Genomic DNA, 21514 nt, shown 5'->3' with positions numbered 1-21514 from the left:
TTTCTGTTAATTTCTCACAGGGTCTAATGACTAACTTTTTAAAGAGTAGAAAACTCCAAACATCAATTCTGATAAGCCAGATCTGTTACCAATATTGTGGGTAACTTGATTCAAATGTTTGGTAAAACTGCTCTAAAATAGAAAAGGGTGGGGAAATTTCATTCTCTCCTTCCTCTCGCCCAATCAGCTGCCTTTTCCTCAGCTACTCTCTCTACCTGTTCTTTGCACAGTGGGTTGGACCATTCATGGATATTCGATATATGCTGGGGCACCTGAGTCTTGCCCCTATTAAACATCCATCAGAGTCTGCCAAAGTTATTTCCCTGTATTCTGTATTTTAGTCACTCCATCCCTGGCACTCATGCTTTGGCTTGCATAGAGAAGTGCTGTGCAGAAGGAGGGAGAGTACTTTTGTCCAGGGTTCAGCTCTTCCATAAGTGAATCTATGGGCAGAACTGAGCTGTCTTTCAGCCTCTCCTCAAAGAGTGCCAATTAAGTCAAGTGTGACCATAGCAATAAAAGATGGCTCAAAGTTTTGACGTTTCTTAAATGTGCCAGCTATCTGCTTTGTGTGTGTACAATACCAAGTTTGTGCAAATGTTGTTCAAGAATGCTAAAGCAGCTGTTGATTTAGTGCATCAGTATTACTGACTTTAGCTTTCTGCATGTAGCAAAATCTTGACAATTATGTTTTGACATCTGTTCAACAAATAGACCATTTTGAGGATTATAACTTTCCATATCTCTGTATCAATGGTGGAGCAATAAAGTTTTAAAACTAGACCTGATAGAAGTTGTTGAATGCCTAGTGGGTAAACAGTCTGAATTAACAAATTGCAAAATCTGCCTGGCCTTGAAAACTCACTCTGTTAGGCAGTTAAACCTGAGCAGTGAAAAGCTGCAATGAACTAACTTGCCAAAAGATCTGGGAATATGGAAAGAGCGACTGCTTTCTTGGTTCCTCCTCTTTGTTTACAGTTTGCAGCTCCTGGCCCTGAGTTTACTTTCCCATCATGCTGTGCTGTCCCAAGCAGCTGCTGCAATGGCAGGAGGGAGAGAGAGGGTGGTATATTTGCTGAAACAGCTGCATCGTGCGTCGTGAGTATTTGCTTCTGCAGGAATTTGCTCCGTTGGTTGTCTTGAATCAGCTGGGTGGGCTCCAGCAAAGCCATCTTGCTTTCTTAAAGTTTTGCCAGGTTGAGAAACTTTTTAAGACACGAAGAATCACAGTTATCATTTGTTGCAAGAGGTCTTGATAAATCTGCAGATCTTAATGTCCAGGATCTAGATGTGGTTGGGAAAATGAGCTATCTTAGCCTGTCTTATTTTCCTTGTTGCTGTGAGAAACAGCCAGCAAAAGGGTATTCAGAGAGCTCAGAAATGGACGTTGGTGTTTGCAGGGAGTTTGGTCTGAGAAGGTTCCATTAGGCTTCTGTGGGTACAAAATGTAACTGCAGACCTGATAGTTTTTCAGTATAAGTATGACTTTTTGCCATGTGAAATCTTTCATATGCCAAAATACAGTTCCATGTGTATTAACAAAAATGCTGCCAGATTTTTGGCTTCAAACTATAAGGCATGTGGTGAAAATGTACACAGAACTCCTGTTGCAACTTTATGGAACTGTTCCCAAAGAAATGTCTGTGAACTATAGTCTTTTTTTGTTTGTTTGTTTGTTTCTGGTTCTCAGTTTTCTTAGAAAAGTTTTCAAGGTTTTTTTGTTTTTGTAAAGAGAACTTGTATAATCAAACTGGTACAACAGAGAGAGCTGGAGATGCATTCTTTAAAAAAAAAATTCTTTCTCTGCCGTTTTCAATTGCTACCTAGGAGCAGTGAGGGCCAAAGTACAAGTGACAGCAGCCATGGGTCCATCCTCTGACCACCACCACCCCCATTTTAAAAGCATTTGTAGGTTTTAAAAATTGCTAGGAGGCCCTAATCAGCCATGCAGTGCAGCAGCCTCAAGAGCTCCTGTTCCCCCCCCCCCCCCAGGTGCTTTTTAAAGTGAAAGGTAAAGGGGGAAGAAAGAATTACACCCGGGGCCATTGCACACCTGATCTGGATTTTGGGCCCTGCAGCAATTTGTTTTTTAAACTACAAATGCTTCTAAAATGGCTTTGGTGGCCATGCAATGGACCCATTTTTTTTTTCCTGCTGTCATTTGTAGTTGGGTTCTTAGCCTTCCTTTCACTATCTGGGTTCTCCGTAGTACATGTATAGGGCTTCCAGACTCCAGGTGGGACCTGAAGTTCTTCTGAAATTAGACGCAATCTCCAGACGACACAGATCAGTTCCCCTGAAGAAAACGGCTGCTTTGGAAGGTGGACACCCTGCTGAGGTCCCTCCTCTCCCCAAGCCCTGCCCTCCCCAGGCTCCACCCCTCAGGTCTGCAGAAATTTTGCAACCCTGTGTGTCACTGTTGTATTTGAACACAAAGGAATCAAAGTCCTCCCACATGAACCCTCTCCACTGAAAGTAACTGCTAAGTCCTTCTAAAAACAATGCGGAGTAGCTACCATGGGTTCCTGACCTTTTTCGGCCTGCAGGCACCTCTGGAATTCTGACACGGAACGATGGGTGCAGTCACAAAATGGCTGCCATAGGAGCCGGAGCCATCCACGAAATGTCAGGGAGTGAGGTCATGCATAACTCTAACAATAAATCTTCAACATTTCACACAGAACCTCTGTTTAACAAGATCCCTTTTTAAAAGCCCCATATGCTTAGGAACATAAGAAGAGCCCTGCTGGATCAAATCAGTGGTCCATCTAGTCCAGCATCCTGTCTCACACACTATCCAACCAGTTCCTGTGGCGGCCCACCAACATGGAATAGAGGCTGAGGCCTTCCATGATGTTGCCTCCTGACACTGGGATTCAGAGGGTTACTGCCTCTGAACACAGAGATACCTTTTAGTCTCCACACCTAGTAGCTGCTGATAGATTTAACCTCTATGAAGCTATCCAATCCCCCTTGAAAGCAGTTTATGCCTATGGCCATCACTGCATCCTCTGGCAGTGAATTCCATGTTTTAATCACACAATGGATTATTTCCTTTTGTCCATTCTGGATCAACTGCCCTTTAGCTTCTTTGAATGTCCCTGTGTTCCAATTCTATCTACCCCATAAACCGCTATCATGTCCTCCTTTAGTTGTTTCTTTTCTGTACTGAAAAGTCCCAGACTCTTCCACTTTTCCTTATAGGGAAGGTGCTCCAACCTCCTAATCTTCTTGGTTGCCCTCTTCTGTACTTTCTCCAGCTCTGTGATGATACAGTGACCAGAACTGCACAGTTTTCCAAATGAGTCTACACCACTGATTTATACAGGGGCATTATAATATCAATTGGATTTATACCCCACCTTTCACTTGGAGTCTCAGAGCGTCTTACAAACTCCCTTCCCCTCCCCACAACAAACACCCTGTAAGGTAGGTGGGGCTGAGAGCTCTGAAAGAACTGTCCTTGGGAGAACAGCTCTGACAGAACTATGGCTTGCCCAAGGTCATCCAGCAGCTGCGAGTGGAGGAATGGGGAATCAAACCTGGTTCTCCCAGAGTAGAGTCCGCGCACTTAACCACTACACCAAATAGTGGTTAAATAATGCTGCTGGCCCCACTAACCTTTGTGGAACTCTACTCCATTGTGAGAACTGTCCATTTATCCCAAGTCTTTGCTTTGTATCTGTTGTGGGTGGCAGATAGAAAGCTTCTCTAATGGCTGCCACCACTCTGATATGGGTCTCCTTGGGAGGGCTCAGAGCACCCACTCTACTCCTTTATACATTCCTTTTCCAGTTGGTTTCCCCTTATAAATGACCAAATGAGGTGGGAGGACCCAGGCAAAATAACAAACTATTTTTATTAAATAGATTTAACAACAACTAGAATTCAATAACATGTAGGAAAAATGAGCACAGTAAAGGTAGGTAAACCAGCAAAATAAGAAGCCCTAACACGTCTGACTATACTGTACCTAGCCTTCTGTGGCCAAATAGGCCTCAAGCTGACTCACCCCGTTTGAATCTCTCCATTTGCAGCAGCTTCCCACCATCTCTACTCCCTAGGAGTGAACCCCCTCCCACTTTGGACAAAGCCTTTTATCTCTTCTTCCCAGGCACCACCATCTACTCTACCACTGCCCAAATATAGGGGGCAGTGACTCTACTGGCATACGTTTCCCCTCCAAATCCCCTGTTAACCAATCACAGGGTCCAGAGGAGACCTGGGAAATGTAGGCCCTAATAGCTGCTCTAGTACAGGCTTCCCTGGATCCACTAGGCCTCCCTAGAGCTCGTAGGCCACACTATTATAGGCCTGTGATCATGACAGTGTCATTGAACCACTTTTCAATCTATAAGAGAACCCGTCCTCTTATCCCATGAGTGATATCTTTGGTGAGGTGTCTTGTCAAAAGCCTTTTGAAAGACCAAGTATATAGTGTTTACTGTGTCACTGTTGTCTACATTCTTGTTCACTTTCTCAAAGAACTCCAAAAGGTTGGTGAGACAGGACCTCTCTTTGTTGAAGTCATGCTTATTTTCCCTCAGCAGGCTTTGTTCTTCTATGTCCCTAATAACTCTGTCTTTGATTACAGTTTCTTGTATTTTGCCTGGGACAGACATTGGGCTAACTGTCCTGTAATTTCCTGGTTTTCCTCTGGACCCCTTTTAAAAAATCAGTGTAACATTTGCTACTCTCCATTCTTCTGGTACAATGGCTGACTTTAGTGATAAGTTATCACTGACTACCATCTGTGAATTAGTTTAGGCTGTTACCACATTAGAAACTTTACTGGTGATTCCCTCTTGTCAACTGAAATTTCTATGTCATAAGAAATACAGAGCGGCTTTGCCCTCTTAATATACTTCATGACTAATTGACTCATAAGCAGATATTTGAAGCTGTAAGAGCTGATGAAGATTTACAGAAATAGGATTGTTGTTACTGGCTCCCTGTATTCTTGCAAGCTTCCTTTTGCAATTTTTGGAAACAATGAGAATTCTTTGAAGTGCTACACTTCTGTAAAATTGTATATTGGCCCCGGTCACACGGAGCATTAGGCACGCTAAAGAGACGGAAGATAGGCGGATTTTCCAGGCATGATCTCACCGCCACATCTGGGAAGCGTAGAGCTCCCGTGGCTCACCCAAGGCTTCACTCCGAAGATGCGCTGTAAAAAAACTAGTACCTCCGAGGTACTAGTTTCCGGAAACCGCGGGGCAAGGGCGGGTGTCAGATCACGTTTCCGGTGTTAGCTCGTGACATCCGGCGCCCGCCCATGTCCCGTCGCAAAAAGGGGGGAGGTTTGTCAAGTCTCCACGGGTGCGCACAAGCACCCAACGGCGCATGCGAACACTTGGGTTAAAAAAAAAACAACAACCCATGGCGTCGCTTCTTTGCCGCGCCGCAGGAGTGAGGTATGATCAGCACCTCCCCCCAACCACGGGACGTCGGCGGGACGTTTGATCTGGCTGCCGCACGGTAGTTCGCTCTGGGGCAAACAGCCACGCCTCCCCCCCCCCCCGCGATATCTGGCCCGTGTGACCAGGGCCATAGTTCATTTTTAATTATAATTTAGTTGTATATGCAGTGTATCTCTAACAAAATTCTTTTAGACTTGGCAATGCCGCTTTCTAAAAACACTTGGTGGACACCATGGTGCCCTCGGGTGCCACGTCGGGGACCACTGGCATAGACTGTGACTGTAATCTTATCTTCAAAAAGACCTCAGAAAGGAGACTTCAGACATTACTGATTAGTGCTAATCAGGTTAAATCCCCAAATATAGTTTGCAAATTCACTTCAAACCATGGTTTCAAATCATGGTTTGTGAGCAGTCTGTGGACAGTACTAAGAAGAGTTTGTCTCACTTGGGTCTCACAGCAAACTATGGTTAACCAAAGCCAGAAAGGTATAAAGAAACCATGGAAGAGGGAGAAAGGATGGATCATGTGGAGCTGGAAACACATGAGGCCACAGCGTGTCCAGGCCATGGATTGCTACAAATGTGTGTGTGTGTGTGTGTGTTTGTGTGTGTGTGTGTGTTAAGTGCCATCAAGCTGCTTCTTACTTATGGCGACCCTATGAATTAGTGACCTCCAAAACGTCCCATTGCTAACATCCTTGCTCAGATCTTGCAAACGGAGGTCCATGGCTTCCTTGATTGAATCAATCCATATCATGTTGGGTAGTTCTCTTTTCCTCCTGCCTTTAACTTTTCCTAGCATTATTGTCTTTGACAGTGACTTTTGTCTTCTCATAATGTGACCAAAGTATGATAGCCTCAGTTTAGTCATTTTTGTTTCTATGGAGAGTTCAGGCTTGATTTCATTTAGAACCCATGTATTTGTGTTTTTGGCAGTCTGTGGTATCTAAAACTCTCCTCCAACACCACATTTCAAATGAATCAACTTTCTTCCTGTCAGCTTTCTTCACTGTCCAACTTTCACATCAATACATGGTAATGAAGAATACTGTGACATGAATTATCTTGATCTTGGTCACCAGCAACACATCCTTACAATTAAGGGTTTTTTCTAGCTCCTTCATGGCTGCCCTTCCCAGTCTAAATCTCCTTCTGATTTCTTGATTGCAGTCTTCCTTTTGATTGATGATTGAGCCAAGGAATAGAAAATCTTTAACAATTTCAGTTTTTTCATTGTCATCCTTAAAGCTCTGTAATTCCCCAGTAGTCATTATTTTTGTCTTCCTGATGTTCGGCTGTAATCCTCCCTGGGCAGTTTCTGCTTTAATCTTCATTAGAAGTCATTTCAAATCTTGGCTTCCGGTCCGGCTTCCGCAAATGGCGGACGCATCCTCGGGGCGCTCCCAAGGGCGTCTCGCCCGCCCGCGGCCGAGGGGGGATCCGCGCAAGCGGAGACCCGGACAAGCCCCAGAAGGGGCTCCGACTCGGGGCGCGTGAGGGGCAAAGCCTCTTTCTCGACCGGAAGGTCGGAAATTGAGGCTCCCCTCATGCCCTAATGAACCTCGCCGCGTTCGCGGCCCCGCACGGGGCTTAGCGGAGCCGCCAGACGCCACCTGAGTGATGAAGCGAAAAATCGATGAACTGAAAAGAAGCAGCTGAAACTGTGAGTTGTCAATCGAGATAATGAAAAGAAGTTAAGCGTGTTCTCCCCCCCCCAAGCGAAAGAGGAGATACTCCGGTACTCCCGTTTAAAAGAAATTTTAAAGGAGAAAGGGGGGGGGGAGACTGAAAGTTGAGGAAGGTGGTGTCACCGGGCGATTGATTTGCTGAAAGAAAATGATGCTGATTTATCTTCTAAGTGCACCCTGTGAACTTTGATCAATGTAAACAAAATGAAAAAGATGTCGGAGCTGAAATAAGAGCTGCGCAACAAGAAGGGTGTATCTTCCGGTTTGAGTGACTGTCTCTTGCGGGCTTGTTCCTTAAAAGCGAAAGCAGCTATGAAAAAGGAAAATGCCCTTAAAGCGGAGATGTGGATAAATGACCTAGCTATGAGAACGACAGCGTTTATTTTAAAGTCGAATGACAAAAAAAAGAGAAAAAAACCGTTCTGGAAGCTTGGGACTTTATCGGGAAGGCGGATCGGGTGATGCAAAGTGCCAAATGCATGCTGCGACCTGAAAGTGATGACCCGGAAGAGAAGCGGTGAAACGGAGAGGAGCGCGTAGAGGAGGACCTCCCCTGTCGTTTTGGAGAAGAAATCAGCCCGAAGATGGAAGAACCAATTTGCAGGGTGTCTGAAAAGCCATTTATTAACAGTTTAACAGTGGGACACTACTAATTCCTTTTTTTTTTAACATTCTTTTAACTGAGATGATGAAAGACGATTGACCACCACAATGAAGCCAAAGAAGAATTTTTTTAACTAATTGTAACAGACTAACAAACTAATGGAAACATCACTCGACCTTTTCTTTACCCCGCTATATACCCTCCCCCCTTTCTAATATAAAAAGCAATAAAGTTCTCTCCTTTTTAGGAGAGTTTATAAACAGAAGAAGTCATTCCAAATCTTCACTATTGTCTGTCAGTAATGTGGTGTCATCTGCATATCTCAAATTGTTAATATTCTTTCCACTAATTTTTACTTCACCTTCATTTAAATCTAATCCCACTTTCCTTATGATATGTTCTGCATATAGATTGAGGTTACTAAAACATATAAATTGATTAGAGCTTGTACTTGAGAAGAAACTTGAACTTCTATTTCCCTCACAAAATCTCCTATCACATCAGTAGACCTACTTTTCTTTATAGGTTGAGTTGGAGAGAACTGATCATACTATAGAGCTGTTCAGCCGTACAGTTTGGGAGTAAGTCCTATTGAACTCAAGGAGACTTTGGATCAATAAATAGTATCAAACTGCAGTTAGGGTTACCAAATCTGAGTTGGGAAATTCCTGGAGATATGGGGAGTGAAATCCGGGGAGGCTGGGGTTTGAAGAGAGGCAGGACCTCAACTGGGTATAGTGCCATAGAGTCCACCTTCCAAACCAGCCATTTTCTCCAGGGGAACTGATCTGTATAGTCTTAAGATCCATTGTAATTCCAGGAGATCTCCAGGCCCCAAGTGGAGGCTGGCAACACTGAGATGCATTGCTGATATCTTAAACTGATCATACTAGATGGTAATTTGCATTTAAGTGACACCTGACTCAAATATGTGTGTGGTCAAGCTAAATCCTAAACACAATTACCTGTGAGAAAATTTAATGGAAAGAAATCTCAGAAAATTTATTTTCTCATAAAAATGACTAGCTTTGATTATAAATGTAATCTCATTTTCTCCCACAGCACAACTTAAAGTGGGAACTAAAGTAGTCTGTTACTGTTTCTCCGAGGCCTTCTGCAAGTCTCACACTCAGTCTTTGCTCTTTGGTGCGCCACAGCTGGCTCCTCTTGGGGCTCTTGTGGTTGCTGCCTCTCACTGGAGGCTTCTTCTCAGGTCACTCTGTTCTCTGCACTGGGACCCCAATGGCTTCTCTCTCTTTTCCCAACTCAGAACTCCTTTTTCTCAGAACCCACCTAGGCTCCATCTGAGGGACAAAGTACCTTCCCCCCAACCTCCAGCAGAGGGCCACATCCACAGGGTTATATAAAATAACATCGTAAAGTTGCCCCAGCCTTTGGCTAAGAGCACAATTTGTAACGTTGCCAGTCTCCAGGTGGTGGCTGAAGATTTCCCAGAATTACAACTCGTCTCCTGATGACAGAGATCAGTTCCTCTGGAGAAAATGGCCACTTTGGCAGGTGGACTCTATGGTATTATACCCCACTGAGGTTCCTCCCCTTCCCAAACTCCACCCTTCCCAGCTCCCCACAATCTCCAGGTATTTTCTAACCCAGAGTTGACAACCCCATGAATCTGTGTAGCAAGGGTGGGGGAGTCACAAAAATGAATCAAAAATATGGGTTTGGGTTTTGGAATGTCTGTGCTGCTTTTGTCGCTAAGGAAACCCTTAGTGTGTCTTACTGAAATTTCCAAAATACAAACAAGCAATTAATATAATTTAAATAAGCAAAGTAAATGATTAAATGATTCACTGAACTGGCTAAAGCAGTCTCCACACTATGAACCAAGGCTTCGGAGCAAAGATCGTGGCTGTTGTGTTTAATTTTCGTTTCCTAGTGCTTTTTGATGCCCCCAGAGAGGTTAGCCTGACACACGCCCTGTTTAAAGTGCACTCAAACCAGATTCAACAGTTAGCCAAACATATGTAAAAAGACTTAATTATTTTTTCAGTAAGGAAAGATTCTTAACACTTTATGACACTAGATGGCAGGATACTGTTGTGAAAAAATTGTAATACAGCACATGTTCCTCTTTCTTTTCCTTAGATGCATGTGCCCTGCTCACTCCCACACTTATTCACAAGGTAAGGCTATCTTTTTTGTGTGTGTATTCAAAGATTATCCTCTGATAAGAGACGAAAAATGCTGGAAATGGGAAAACCGTGTGTAATGATTCCTTGTTTTACTGTGTGTGTGTTCCTTTAAATGCTTGGTTGGAGTGCAGTGTTAGTAGAGTAGAGTGATTGAGAGAGACAAGTGTGTTGTGATTGGTGGAGGACGGAGAGTGTGGAAGGAGTTGTTTGGAGTGAATCTGTGTGTGTCTTGAAGTCAGTTTGAGTGAATCTGAGTTATGGAGAGGTCAGATTTAGAGTGAGTCAGTCAGTGATTGAGCTGACAGAGTCTGTGTGGAAACGTAAAGAGTTCAGAGTTTAAGAGTTTAAATGTGAAGGAGCTATGAGAAGTGTCTGTGAGACTCTAAAGAAAGAGAACCAATAGTACAAAGAGCTAAGCCAGTGTGGCTGCCTATGTGAGAGATTCCTGTCAGAGTGGGATCTTAATGTCAAAAGACTGTGTGTGATACCTTGCCCGTTTATTTACCAGTTCCTTTTCCCCAATACAGTTACAGTTAACCAGCAACTTATTTTTTGTTCCTTAATCAATAAATCATATTTTGTTTAAGTTAACCCAGAATTCAGTTCAATCCTTCCTCAGGGCCACATTGACCTTTAAAAGCTCAGACCCTGGGTCACATTACCAACAGCAGAAACAGAGAGAAGATTTGTAATTTCTTAAAATTCCTGGTGGTCGCAGAAACTACACAGTTTATTACACAAAGAATAATTTTAAAGTGGAAACAGTCCCCCCAAATAAGCAGTGCACCACACCCTGTGATGTATTTTTAAGGGAAAAATGACATTTTAAGGGAAATGAAATACATGTAATACTGATTTTCATATCAAATCTAAATATAATGTACTGCTTTAAAACATAAAATGAATCATTTGTGACTAGGGTGACTGGTAGGAGACCCCACATGGGGGGGGGGGCAGCTTGCATCAGTGGTTTGATGTCACTTCCTGATTCCTTGATGTCATTTTCCTGATCCAGAAGTGATGTCATACATTCTAGGAATCACTGTAAATGCTATGGTTCCACCGTAGAGTTTCAGGCAATTCCTAGAGAATCATAATGGTTTTCCTGAAAGTGAGGTCATGCCATAGGCCTAGGGTTGCCAAATGGGGGCGGGGAGCAGGGAAACCCCCGCTTTGGAGGCCCGGTTTCCGCCACAGCGGAATTGGGCCCCGGGGGGAACTCCGCCCCCCAAAGCTGCGTCACCGGAGGTGACGCGGCCACGTTGCTGACGTTGGGAGCGTGGCTGAGCTCGTCGGGGGGAAAACCACATGGTTTTCCCCCCGACGAGCTCGGCCACGCCCCCAACGTCAGCAACGTCGCATGTCACTTCTGGTGATGTGGCGGCGGCGGCGCGCGCGCATACGGACCTTCTCCTGGACTCGACAGAGCGTCCCCCGCCGGTAAGTTTGCCAGACTTGGCAACCCTACATAGGCCTTGTCACAAATGCTAATTTCTCCGGGTCAAAACGTTTGTGTTCAAAGAACAGGTTGCACAGCACAATTACAAATTACTTAAGGAAATCTAAAAACCCCTCAAGCCTCGGGTAGTCCACCACCAGGTCTTTTAGTAGTTCCCAACAATCCTGGCGTAAAAGACCAAACTTCCAGACTGTCTATGGAACTTAACACACAAGGTCAGCCCTGCAGAGTGGAACTACAGGCTGAGCTCAAAGACAAACAGTTACTTTTGGCAGTGGTCAAGAGTCTAAGGCAATGAACCTTTGAGGTTCAAGGAGCACAATGCCACGACAGAGTAAAAATATAAGTTGTTTATGAAGGTGCAAACGTATTTAAAAATAAGACTTTAGACAGTGAAGGGAAAATAATAAACTCTAAGCATAACCAGCATAACTAAAACTTACAAAACAGTTGCAGAGTTACCTTTCCAGGTTACAAAGGGGTGCAGTAGTCCAAGATGTTTCAAACAGCTCATCCAGGCAGAGTCAATTGCCGGGTTGCTCTAGGACTATTGACCAAGTAAGGCCCCATAGTCCTAGGTACCACAATCCCACAGAATGAAACCTTATTTTATAGAAAAAAGGGGTCTCTGACTAGCCCAGGCCTTTGACCAGTCACAGACCAGAAAAGTGATGTAAGCTTTTCACTGTTGCTAAAGTTTAAGAGATCCCATAATACTTAAGGGCAGAGGAGAATCGAAATCTATACTACAGTTTAAGGGCCGATACTCCAATGCACAGGTGCTAATAATTCAATCATTCTGGGTTGTGCTTAATTGGGCTGGTTGCTTTCCGGGCAGTCACAAGCTGAATCTAGCCAGCTGAAAGCCGTCTACCAAGATCACAGTGCCTCTATGTCTCTAGGGAATGTTTCTATGCAGGCCCCTTTCAGAGCCTGAACCAAGATTTTTTATGAAGCCACAGAAATAGGAAAAATGGCTTTTCATGACAGTCCTATCAAGTCTTTTTTTTTTCTCCCATTGCCACTCCAAATGGAGGTTGGAAAGCTGAGGATGCCCTGTCACACCCCCACCAGGGGGACAGCATCCTTAACTGCGACTTAGCATCTACCAGTGAAATATGTGGTATTTTTATGAAATGTTTTCTACAAAGGAGAGCTGCAAATTTCTGCACTCTATGGTACCTTAGCACATATATCTTAGTTTTTGACACCAGAGAGGTGGGGGGAAACTTTAGGGGGGGGGAATCTATGTAGGATGTAGATATATGCAATGTTTTTCAATCAAATATGCACTGTTTAAACATGACTAATGGTGTCCACAATTAATAACATGTCATGTATATGAGTATAAGGAAGAGTTCAGTGTTCTAAATACTGTAAAAATTTAACTCAGTGTTCAGTGCTCTAGATACTGTAAAGATTAACTCAGTGTTCAGATATGCTGCTGGCCTTATAATGACTGTATGAGACTGTGGCTGTCTGGGGTTGCCAGCCTCCAGGTGGGGCAAGGAGATCTCTTGGAATTATAGCTGCTCTCCAGGCAAAAGAGTACTTTACCTGGATAAAAAGGCTGCTTCAGAGGGTGGGCTCTGTGATACTATAGCCAGCTGAGGTCCCTCGGCTTCCCTGACTCCACCCCCAAAATCTGCAGAAATTCCCAACTTGGACTTGGCAACCCAAAGATTGTGATCTAGGGTTGGACCCAGACAGCTTTTTTCCACTGATTCTCACGCACTCCCTCCCATTACTACAACACCCTCCCTCCCTCCTGACTTATGTGGATAAAGAGCCTGTGTGGTTTCGGTAGAAAGAAAGTGGACAAGCAAGGGAAATTATGAGGTCTGGGGATGACATACACTGTAGTCATCTAGTAGGAAGTAAACTGTAGAGTTCCACAAAGAAAATATGGACTCAACCCTGTTTAGTGTGACTTTAGCTGGACCAGAATGTTGCCCTATATCTATCTGCCATGAGAGCATTTTATCATAAAGAAGTGTGTACATGGCTTAATCAGTGCATGAATCACAAGGAGTCCTGTGTTAAGGTGCTTTTTAAAAGGAACCATACTATTAACATTCTATACTCAAATTCAGTCTTGGGTTGTATTAAAAGGGCCATAGCATCGAAATCACAGGAGGTCATAGCCCCTTTGTATACTGCCTTGGTCAGGCCGCACCTTGAGTACTGAGTGCTGTTCTGGAGGCCTCACTTCAAAAAGGATGTGGACAAAATCGAGAGGGTGCAGAAGAGAGCGATGAGGATGATCAGGGGTCTGGAGACTGAGCCCTACAAGGAAAGGCTTAAGGGCCTTGGGAATGTTTAGTTTGGAGAAGAGGAGACTGAGGGGGGACATGATTGCTCTCTTTAAATATTTGAAAGGCTGTCATTTGGAGGAGGGCAAGGAGCTGTTCCAGTTTGCAGCAGAGGATAGGACCTGAAGCAACAGGTTTAAATTACATGCAGAAAGGTATCGGCTGGATATTAGGAAAAACTTTTTCACTGTCAGAGTGGTTCAAAGGTGGAATCAGCTGCCTAGAGAAGTGGTCACCTCCCCTTCACTGACAGCTTTCAAGAAGAGGCTGGACGAATATTTGTCAGAAATGCTTTAGGCTGGTCCTGCATTGGGCAGGGGGTTGGACTAGATGGTCTGTATGGCCCCTTCCAACTGTGTGATTCTATATTTGTTCCATTAAATGTAGTTGAGTAGGATATTTGCAGAAAGAAATCGTAGCCTGTGGAGGAATCAAAGTGCACATTTAACCACAGTGATGAGATGCTAAAAGTATGACATTACTGTGGCTCCTCTTTAAAAATCAACTTATGTTTGATGAGCATGTATATTCTGAGGGAAACAATAAAATTTTCCAAGCTCAATAAAGTCTTTAACGAAAACTAAGCTCCGCCAAATAATACAACAGCAGGACATCTATTGGCTATCAAAAGAAAATAGTGTAAATGGCTTGGAGGGTCTTTGGGATGTCAGATTAATTACGAAAAGTACAACAGGCTTAGCCATTAGGGGAAGTCAACCATGAACAGGGCTAGTGAGACACAGTGGGGAAAATGGCAGGCCTGTGTCTGAACAGAGAACACAAAAAGTATTTAAAAAATATATTTATGTGTTGAATTATTTGGGTCATCACTCCTGTGCACCCTGAAGTGTATGTAGACTACTCAGCATGGCTTCACTCACTGGACATGAATCCAAACAGCAAAGATTTAATTCAGCTACCAGACAGAAGGAGTACTATGCTCTATGGCTTGGAGGGGGGGGTTAAAAAGGGTAGCATTTGATTCCTGTGGGGAATATTTCTGCCTCTTTTAGCCAGAGTGTTCTACCAGTTTCATAGGAGAATTCCAACAAACTCCCGTGCACTACCTCTACCTCAAAGTAATATTAGTCATAGAAAACAGAGAGTGAGTGTAGGTGGGCAATTTTCTCAGTGGAGGGTGGTAAGCAGTGGGGTACCGCAGGGATCAGTACTTGGTCCACTGCTTTTTAACTTGTTCATTAATGATTTGGAGATGGGAGTAAGCAGTGAAGTGGCTAAATTTGCGGATGATACAAAGTTGTTCAGGGTGGTGAAAACCAGTGAGGATTGTGAGGCACTCCAAGGGGATCTGTCAAGGATGGGCGAGTGGGCGTCAACATGGCAAATGGGGTTCAATGTGGCCAAGTGCAAGGTGATGCACATTGGAGCCAAAAATCCTAAATATAAATACACATTGATGGGGTCTGAACTGGCAGAGACTGAGCAAGAGAGAGATCTTGGAGTTGTAGTGGATAACTCACTGAAAATGTCGAGACAGTGTGTGACTGCAATAAAGAAGGCCAATGCTATGCTGGGGATTATTAGGAAGGGTATTGAAAACAGATCAGCCAATATAATAATGCCCCTATATAAATCAATGGTGAGACCTCATTTGGAATACTGTGTGCAGTTCTGGGCACCACACCTTAAAAAGGATATTATAGCTTTGGAAAAAGTGCAGAAAAGGGCAACTCGAATGATAAAAGGGTTGGAACACTTTCCCTATGAGGAAAGGTTAAAGCGCTTAGGGCTCTTTAGCTTGGAGAAAAGACGACTGAGGGGTGACATGATCGAGGTTTATAAGATTATGCATGGGAAAGAGCAGGTAAAGAAAGAGGTACTTTTCTCCCTTTCTCACAATACAAGAACTCGTGGGCACTCCATGAAACTGCAGAGCGGTCGGGTTAGAACGGATAAAAGGAAGTACTTCTTCACCCAAAGAGTGATTAACACATGGAATTCACTGCCACAGGAAGTGGTGGGTGCTACAAGCATGGATGGCTTCAAAAGGGAATTAGATAAGCATATGGAGCAGAGGTCCATCAGTGGCTATTAGCCACAAGGTATAGCTAGGGGCTCTGGGGCAAGTGATGCTCTGTCTTCTTGGTGCTTGGGGGGGTCAACAGTGGGAGGGCTTCTAATGTCCTGGCCCCACTGCTGGACCTCCTGATGGCACTGGTATTTCTGGCCACTGTGTGACACAGAGTGTTGGACTGGATGGGCCTTTGGCCTGATCCAACATTGGCGTCTCTTATGTTCTTATGTTCTTATACATAGGATGCCAGCTTCCAGGAGGGACTTGTGGATCCCTTGGAATTATAGCTCATCTCCAGACTACAGAGATCAGTTCCCCTGGAGAAAATAGATGCTTTGGATTCTGTGGCATTGTAGCCACCGAGATCCCTGTCCTCCCCAGGCTCCTTCCCCTGATCTCCAGGAGTTTCCCATCCTGGATCTGGCAACCCTTGCCACCCCCATCCCCCACTGGTTGCTAAGAGAGCAGCGTTCCCTCTAAACTGAGTCAGTGTGAGCTAGCTCACAGTTTTTGAGCCTCTGGCTCACACATTTTTGTCTTAGCTCAGGAATAGGGTTGCCAAGTGGCACTTACCTTGCCAGCGGGGGACTCCCGTGCGGACCCTGGTGCATGCGCACGCATGCCGCATGCACGTCACAGGGAAGTGACGTCATGATGCCGGGCATGCTGGGGGCGGGGCCATGACCATACAAGGGAAAACCATAGAGTTTTCCCTTGTATGGCCGTGGGCCCGCCCCCAGTGTGCCCGGCGTCATAACGTCACTTCCCTGTGACGTGCACGCTGGGGCGGGGTTCCCCCCGGGGCCCGATTCCCCGACGTTGGGGAACGGGCCTCTGGGGCGGGGGGGATTTCCGCCCCCCGGGGGGACTTGGCAGCCCTACTCAGGAAGGGTGGCTCCAGAGCAAACTAATTTATGCAGAAGCCAAATCGCTCACTCACAACTTTAATGCCAGTAGCTCACAAAGTAGAATTTTTGCTGTCAAGACCCACAGCTTAGAGGGAGCATTGTAAGGGGGGACCTGGCAACCCTAGTCACACAGAATGAGAAACACAGAGAAGTATATCTATGTAGGTCCAGCCTGAAATACTTGAAGGAAACGTTTGGAAGGTTTAAGTATTTGCAGAAAAAAAATTAGAACGTGTGTGTGCTTTTTAAAAACAAAGAAGAGCAGTAGGGTTTTGAAAATAACTGTATTGATTGAATTATATATATATTGACCTTACTGGAGGTTTTATATTACACAGTCGCCTAGACACACAAAGTAGTTATATTTTTGCCCAGTTTTACTCCTTTAGTCTTGAGAGTTCCTCAAGAGCATGTAGAATTGTTGTCGGGTGCTGAGTTGAGCTGACAAAAATATTGCTTCTGTGAGGTAAACCTCCATAGGGATGTACTACCACCCTAAAATTCCTACAGGGAAGGCAGAATAAAAATGGGATAGATGTCGGTGGTGCTAATGATATATTTTTGAGCAATAAAAATGTGAAATACTAAAAGAAAGAATAAAGAGAAATATATCAACACCCTAAGGTTTACGCTTCAAAGAAAAGGATCCACAGTGACCATTTACTTTACCGAGGGCCTCTTGGATTGGGACTTCCTGTTCCTGAGGGCCCTGGATTTACACTGAGGGGTTAATATGGTTGACACAATTGGGGGGGATAGTTTGTCATTTATTGGTTTAATTTTTTTTATTTCATGCCATTTGGTTTCAAATTATATGGTGTAGACCAGATATGGCTAAAAATGGCCTAGAAATATACACCTATTTAATATAACTTAAACAGTTTTGTCTCTTTTTTCTGATAAAATTTAGTATATAATTTCTTTTCTAGGTACAGAAAGTGCAGCGTTAGGGAAAACAGACTATGCTTTTGAGGTAAGCTTAGGGCCAAACTACATGGTATGTTCTTTAACCAGTATGGTATGAATATTTTGTGAATGTACAGCTGCAAAATGGGGCAAATAGTGCCATTCCAGCAGTTTGGGGTCAGGAAAACAGCACTGGGTGGGAACAGAAGCACCTTCTCCCCTCATGCTGCGGTCCCAAGCCAAATCAGTCCCCTGTGATGCTTTAAAAAGTAGTTCCCCACAGCTGTTGTGTGGCTGTGGAGAAAGCGAGAGTCCCTGTCTTGTTAAAAATTAATTAGTACATATGAAAAACTATATTTTGATCATTTAAAGCCATTATTTATTGACTGTAAAAGATGTTAAGCATTTGTAAAGGTTAGTGTTGTAAGCCTACCTTCATATAGTTACTTTTCCAAACTGCATTATTTTGTAATGTTTGCAGATGGCTGTTTCCAATATCCGATATGGAAAGGGAGTTACTAAGGAAGTGGGAATGGTAAGCTGATATTTTACAACTTTCTTGTAAGTTTCGTTGTTTGATTGTTGTTTTTAAAATGAATAATTTCAGTGAATTTCTGCAAAGATGCAGACATCGTACTGTAAAACCTTAAAACTTGCTTTTAGGGCTTAAGATGGGACCATACAAACCACTGTGTGTCTGCTGTTTAACAATCCAGATGTTTTTCACTGCAGACAAATATGTCTATGTGGATGTTCATGAGTAGATATTTTCCCTGTAAAAGAAATCTTTCATAGAGGTCCATTAAGCGAATGTGTGTCATTTTAAAAACGAATAGATGTTTCTCAAAGTATTGACAGAAATCCACAAATACAAAACTCCACAGGTAGATCCTGAATCGGTGAAAGCCAGCTGCAGGAGAGAAGGGACACAGTTCTGTTCAACTAGTTACACCTGCTTGCAGGCTTCTTTTTTCCATCCCTGTTTTGTAGTGATGTAGAACTTGAAATCAGTGATATGCATGTTACCAGTTTTATTGTGTTCATAGTTCTCTTGATTCAGGACACTTTTTTTACAACTATAAGAATGTTTTTATTTATTTATTTTTGTGCACTGTTGCATCTAAAATGTGATGCTCACTCTGTCATGTTGAATGTGCACACTTTTATGGCTTAAAGTCCATATAGTATACACTTTAACAGTGCAGTTTTATATGATGTCTTGTTGTTCTAAGCTTTACATAAGGAGAAATGTGATATTTCTTGTTCAAACAATGACACCAAAGTTGATTTGTTTAATTCTGGAATTTTCATATATATTTAAACATAAACACTTGATAGTTGCTTGAGGACCTTTGCATTAAAATTCTAAGGTGACTCTTGCTGTCCTGCTCCTCTGTGACATCAGTGGTAGGTAGAGAAAGAAGACAGAAGCTGAGGAGGTGTGATTACCACAGTGAGGTGAAGGGAGAGCAGCAGCATTGAGGAAGATATCACAGCATCATGTACCAATAGAGAATAAACCAATCATGGAATGGGTTGTTTTAGACTTCCTGGATTGTGTTGAAAACAGTATTTTTATATCTATACATAGATTTATGTCACTCTTACTCCACATATAATTCAGGATGACTATTATAAAAAGCTCTTCATTTTATGTTTAGTGTGTTATTAGTTGTAGTAGGGTAAACATTTACTGCCAGCAATATGCATGTATCTGTAGACAATACAGAAGTTATATAGTCTCAGTCATGAGGAATGAAACTCTACTTTAGCTGGACCGGAAAGAAGCGAGGGATCGGGGTGTTAATGTAATATAGCTTATCGTTTTACCATGGCTTTGATGTGTCTTTTCATCATTTAGAATTTTTATTGTTTTTCCTTCAATATGCTTTTAAAATGATAAAAACTAAATTGTTATATTTGAAACGTGATGCACAAGTTAACTTCGCATATTTTACATGTGTTTTCTAATTCAGGGTTCCCCAACATGGTGCCCGTGGGCACCATGGCACGTGCCAGTACTTTCCCTGATGCCTGCCAAGCTTTTCTGAAAGTGGGCATGGCTATCATAAGGCAAGGCTTGTTACTGGCTGCCCTCATTCAAATTAAATTGTTTTCTGCTGCAATAGCAACCACAGCCCCTATAGGATCAGGAGGTAAGCGCCTAGATTTTCCTTAGTCAGTGTGTGGTGCTGTTCATCTTCAAGCTTTCCCTTTTCTTTTCCCCTTCACTTTCTACCCCCCTCCACCTCCTCTCGGGCTTTCTTTAATTTCTTTTTATTCTCTTTCTGTGATTCTTTTGCAAAGCAAGGAGAGAGGTATTGTGTCTGGCGCAGCCATTTGGGGCAGCCATTTGGGGTTTGACTCTGCCTTCTGTAGTAGCCATTTTGGGATGGCGCTCACCACCCCCTCTCGAAATTCCAAAGATGCCTGCAGGCTCGAAAGGTGGTAGACCCTTGTTCTGATTGTCGACTAAAATTTTACAAGGTTTTATATTAAGTATTTTGTTATTCAAGTACTTGCATTGTTTAGATTGGTTTAGGATTTTGATTTCTTTTTATCTTTTTAAAACTAATTTTTTCACTAGGACCTGCAGAGTATGGGTGCCAGAAAAGTCTGTGTGATGACAGATAAAAACCTCTGTCAGCTCCCTCCCATGAAAGCAGTCTTGGATTCTCTGACAAAAAATGGGATAACCTTCAAGCTATATGACAATGTAAGAGTGGAGCCAACAGACCAGAGGTACCTGTGCTCTGAAGCATTTGTTTTCAATCAGCTCTTGCCAAGTAGATCTCTGTTAACACTATCATTTCACATGAGCTACTGATGTTTGCATTGGCCAGAAATTAGTCTTATCTATCTTTTGTTCCAGTAGTAATTTTACTGCACTGATATTTTGAAGTAAATAAGCTCCCTAGCACACGTTCCAAACAGCGCAAGTCCACTATAAGAAACAGACCATCTCCTCCTTCCTACAGTCCTAGGCAGAATTATACCTTTCTAAGGCTACTGACTTCAGTGGACTTACAAGGATGAAACTCTTGCACTGTGAGTCTCTCAGCAATACAGTATGTTTGGATCCAATGATTCCCTTCCCGCAATCAGGGCTATTTTTGGGCAGGAACGCACAGGAACGGAGTTCCGGCTGGCTCCCGAGTTGGCCACGCCCAGCAGGAACTCATTAGGATAATAGGCCACACCCAACAGCAGAAACTCATTAGGATTGGCTACTTTAGGGGTGTGTGGCCTAACATGCAAAGGAGTCCCTGCTCCCAAAAAAGCCCTGGGTTTTGACAACAAACAAGGTAAACAGAATAAGAAGCAAAAAGTGGGTGTGGCTGGATGACCACACTTCTGGTAACATGGGGGTGTGGCCTAATGGGCTAATGAGCTGTGCTGTCAGGGGTATGGCCTAATATGCTAATGAGCTCCTGCTGTTGGGTGTGGCCTATTATGCTAATGAGTTCCTGCTGGGCTTTTTCTACAAAAAGAGCCCTGCCCGCAATGAAAAGACCTCTTCCAGTGGAAAGAGATTTTATGTGTTGGAGGATGACTTCTCACTTAGCAGAAGTTAGTCACTGAATCCAAGCCAGTTATTCTGACCTTTTGATTATACTATTTGCTCTGTGGTTGTTCTACAACTATACAATCTATTATTGTCGTTTCAGAGGGTAGCCATGTTGATCGGCAGTAGAAGAGCTAGGGTCCAAGTCCAGTAGCACCTTGGAGACTAGCATGATTTTCAGGGTACGAGCTTTTGAGAGTCAAAGATCCCTTCATCAGATATCTTCATCTCTAACGTGCTACTGAACTCGAATCTATGACTGTATAATTGTTGACTTCCTTGTCTGTCTTCTGAAAGTGCTGTAGGACTAAGGTTGTAATTAAGCAATCAGAAGTAAGTTTAGATTGGCAGAGAGTATAAAGAGTAAAGGAAAAATATAATCTGATTATTCCTTAAAGTTTTATACTGATTAGATATTATGTACCGTATTAAAGTAAATCCTGTATATGATCATTAGAG

At 43.3% G+C, this 21514-nt stretch overlaps 1 protein-coding gene across 1 annotated transcript in view; it reads left to right on the top strand.

Annotated features, from left to right (window-relative positions):
- Positions 1–1029: 1029 nt before the first annotated feature.
- Positions 1030–21514, top strand: part of ADHFE1 (alcohol dehydrogenase, iron containing 1) — a 36191-nt gene continuing 15706 nt past the window's right edge. Inside the window, 5 exon segments of the mRNA XM_015408964.1 lie at positions 1030–1098; positions 9824–9861; positions 17514–17557; positions 17972–18025; positions 20078–20232. Of these exon segments, the coding sequence (XP_015264450.1) occupies positions 1043–1098; positions 9824–9861; positions 17514–17557; positions 17972–18025; positions 20078–20232 (347 nt within the window). The 5' untranslated portion in view covers positions 1030–1042.

This window comes from Gekko japonicus, unplaced genomic scaffold, assembly GCF_001447785.1.
Source record: "Gekko japonicus isolate JY-2015 unplaced genomic scaffold, Gekko_japonicus_V1.1 scaffold88, whole genome shotgun sequence".
NCBI lineage: Eukaryota > Metazoa > Chordata > Lepidosauria > Squamata > Gekkonidae > Gekko > Gekko japonicus.
This window is presented reverse-complemented; position numbering and strand designations above follow the sequence as displayed.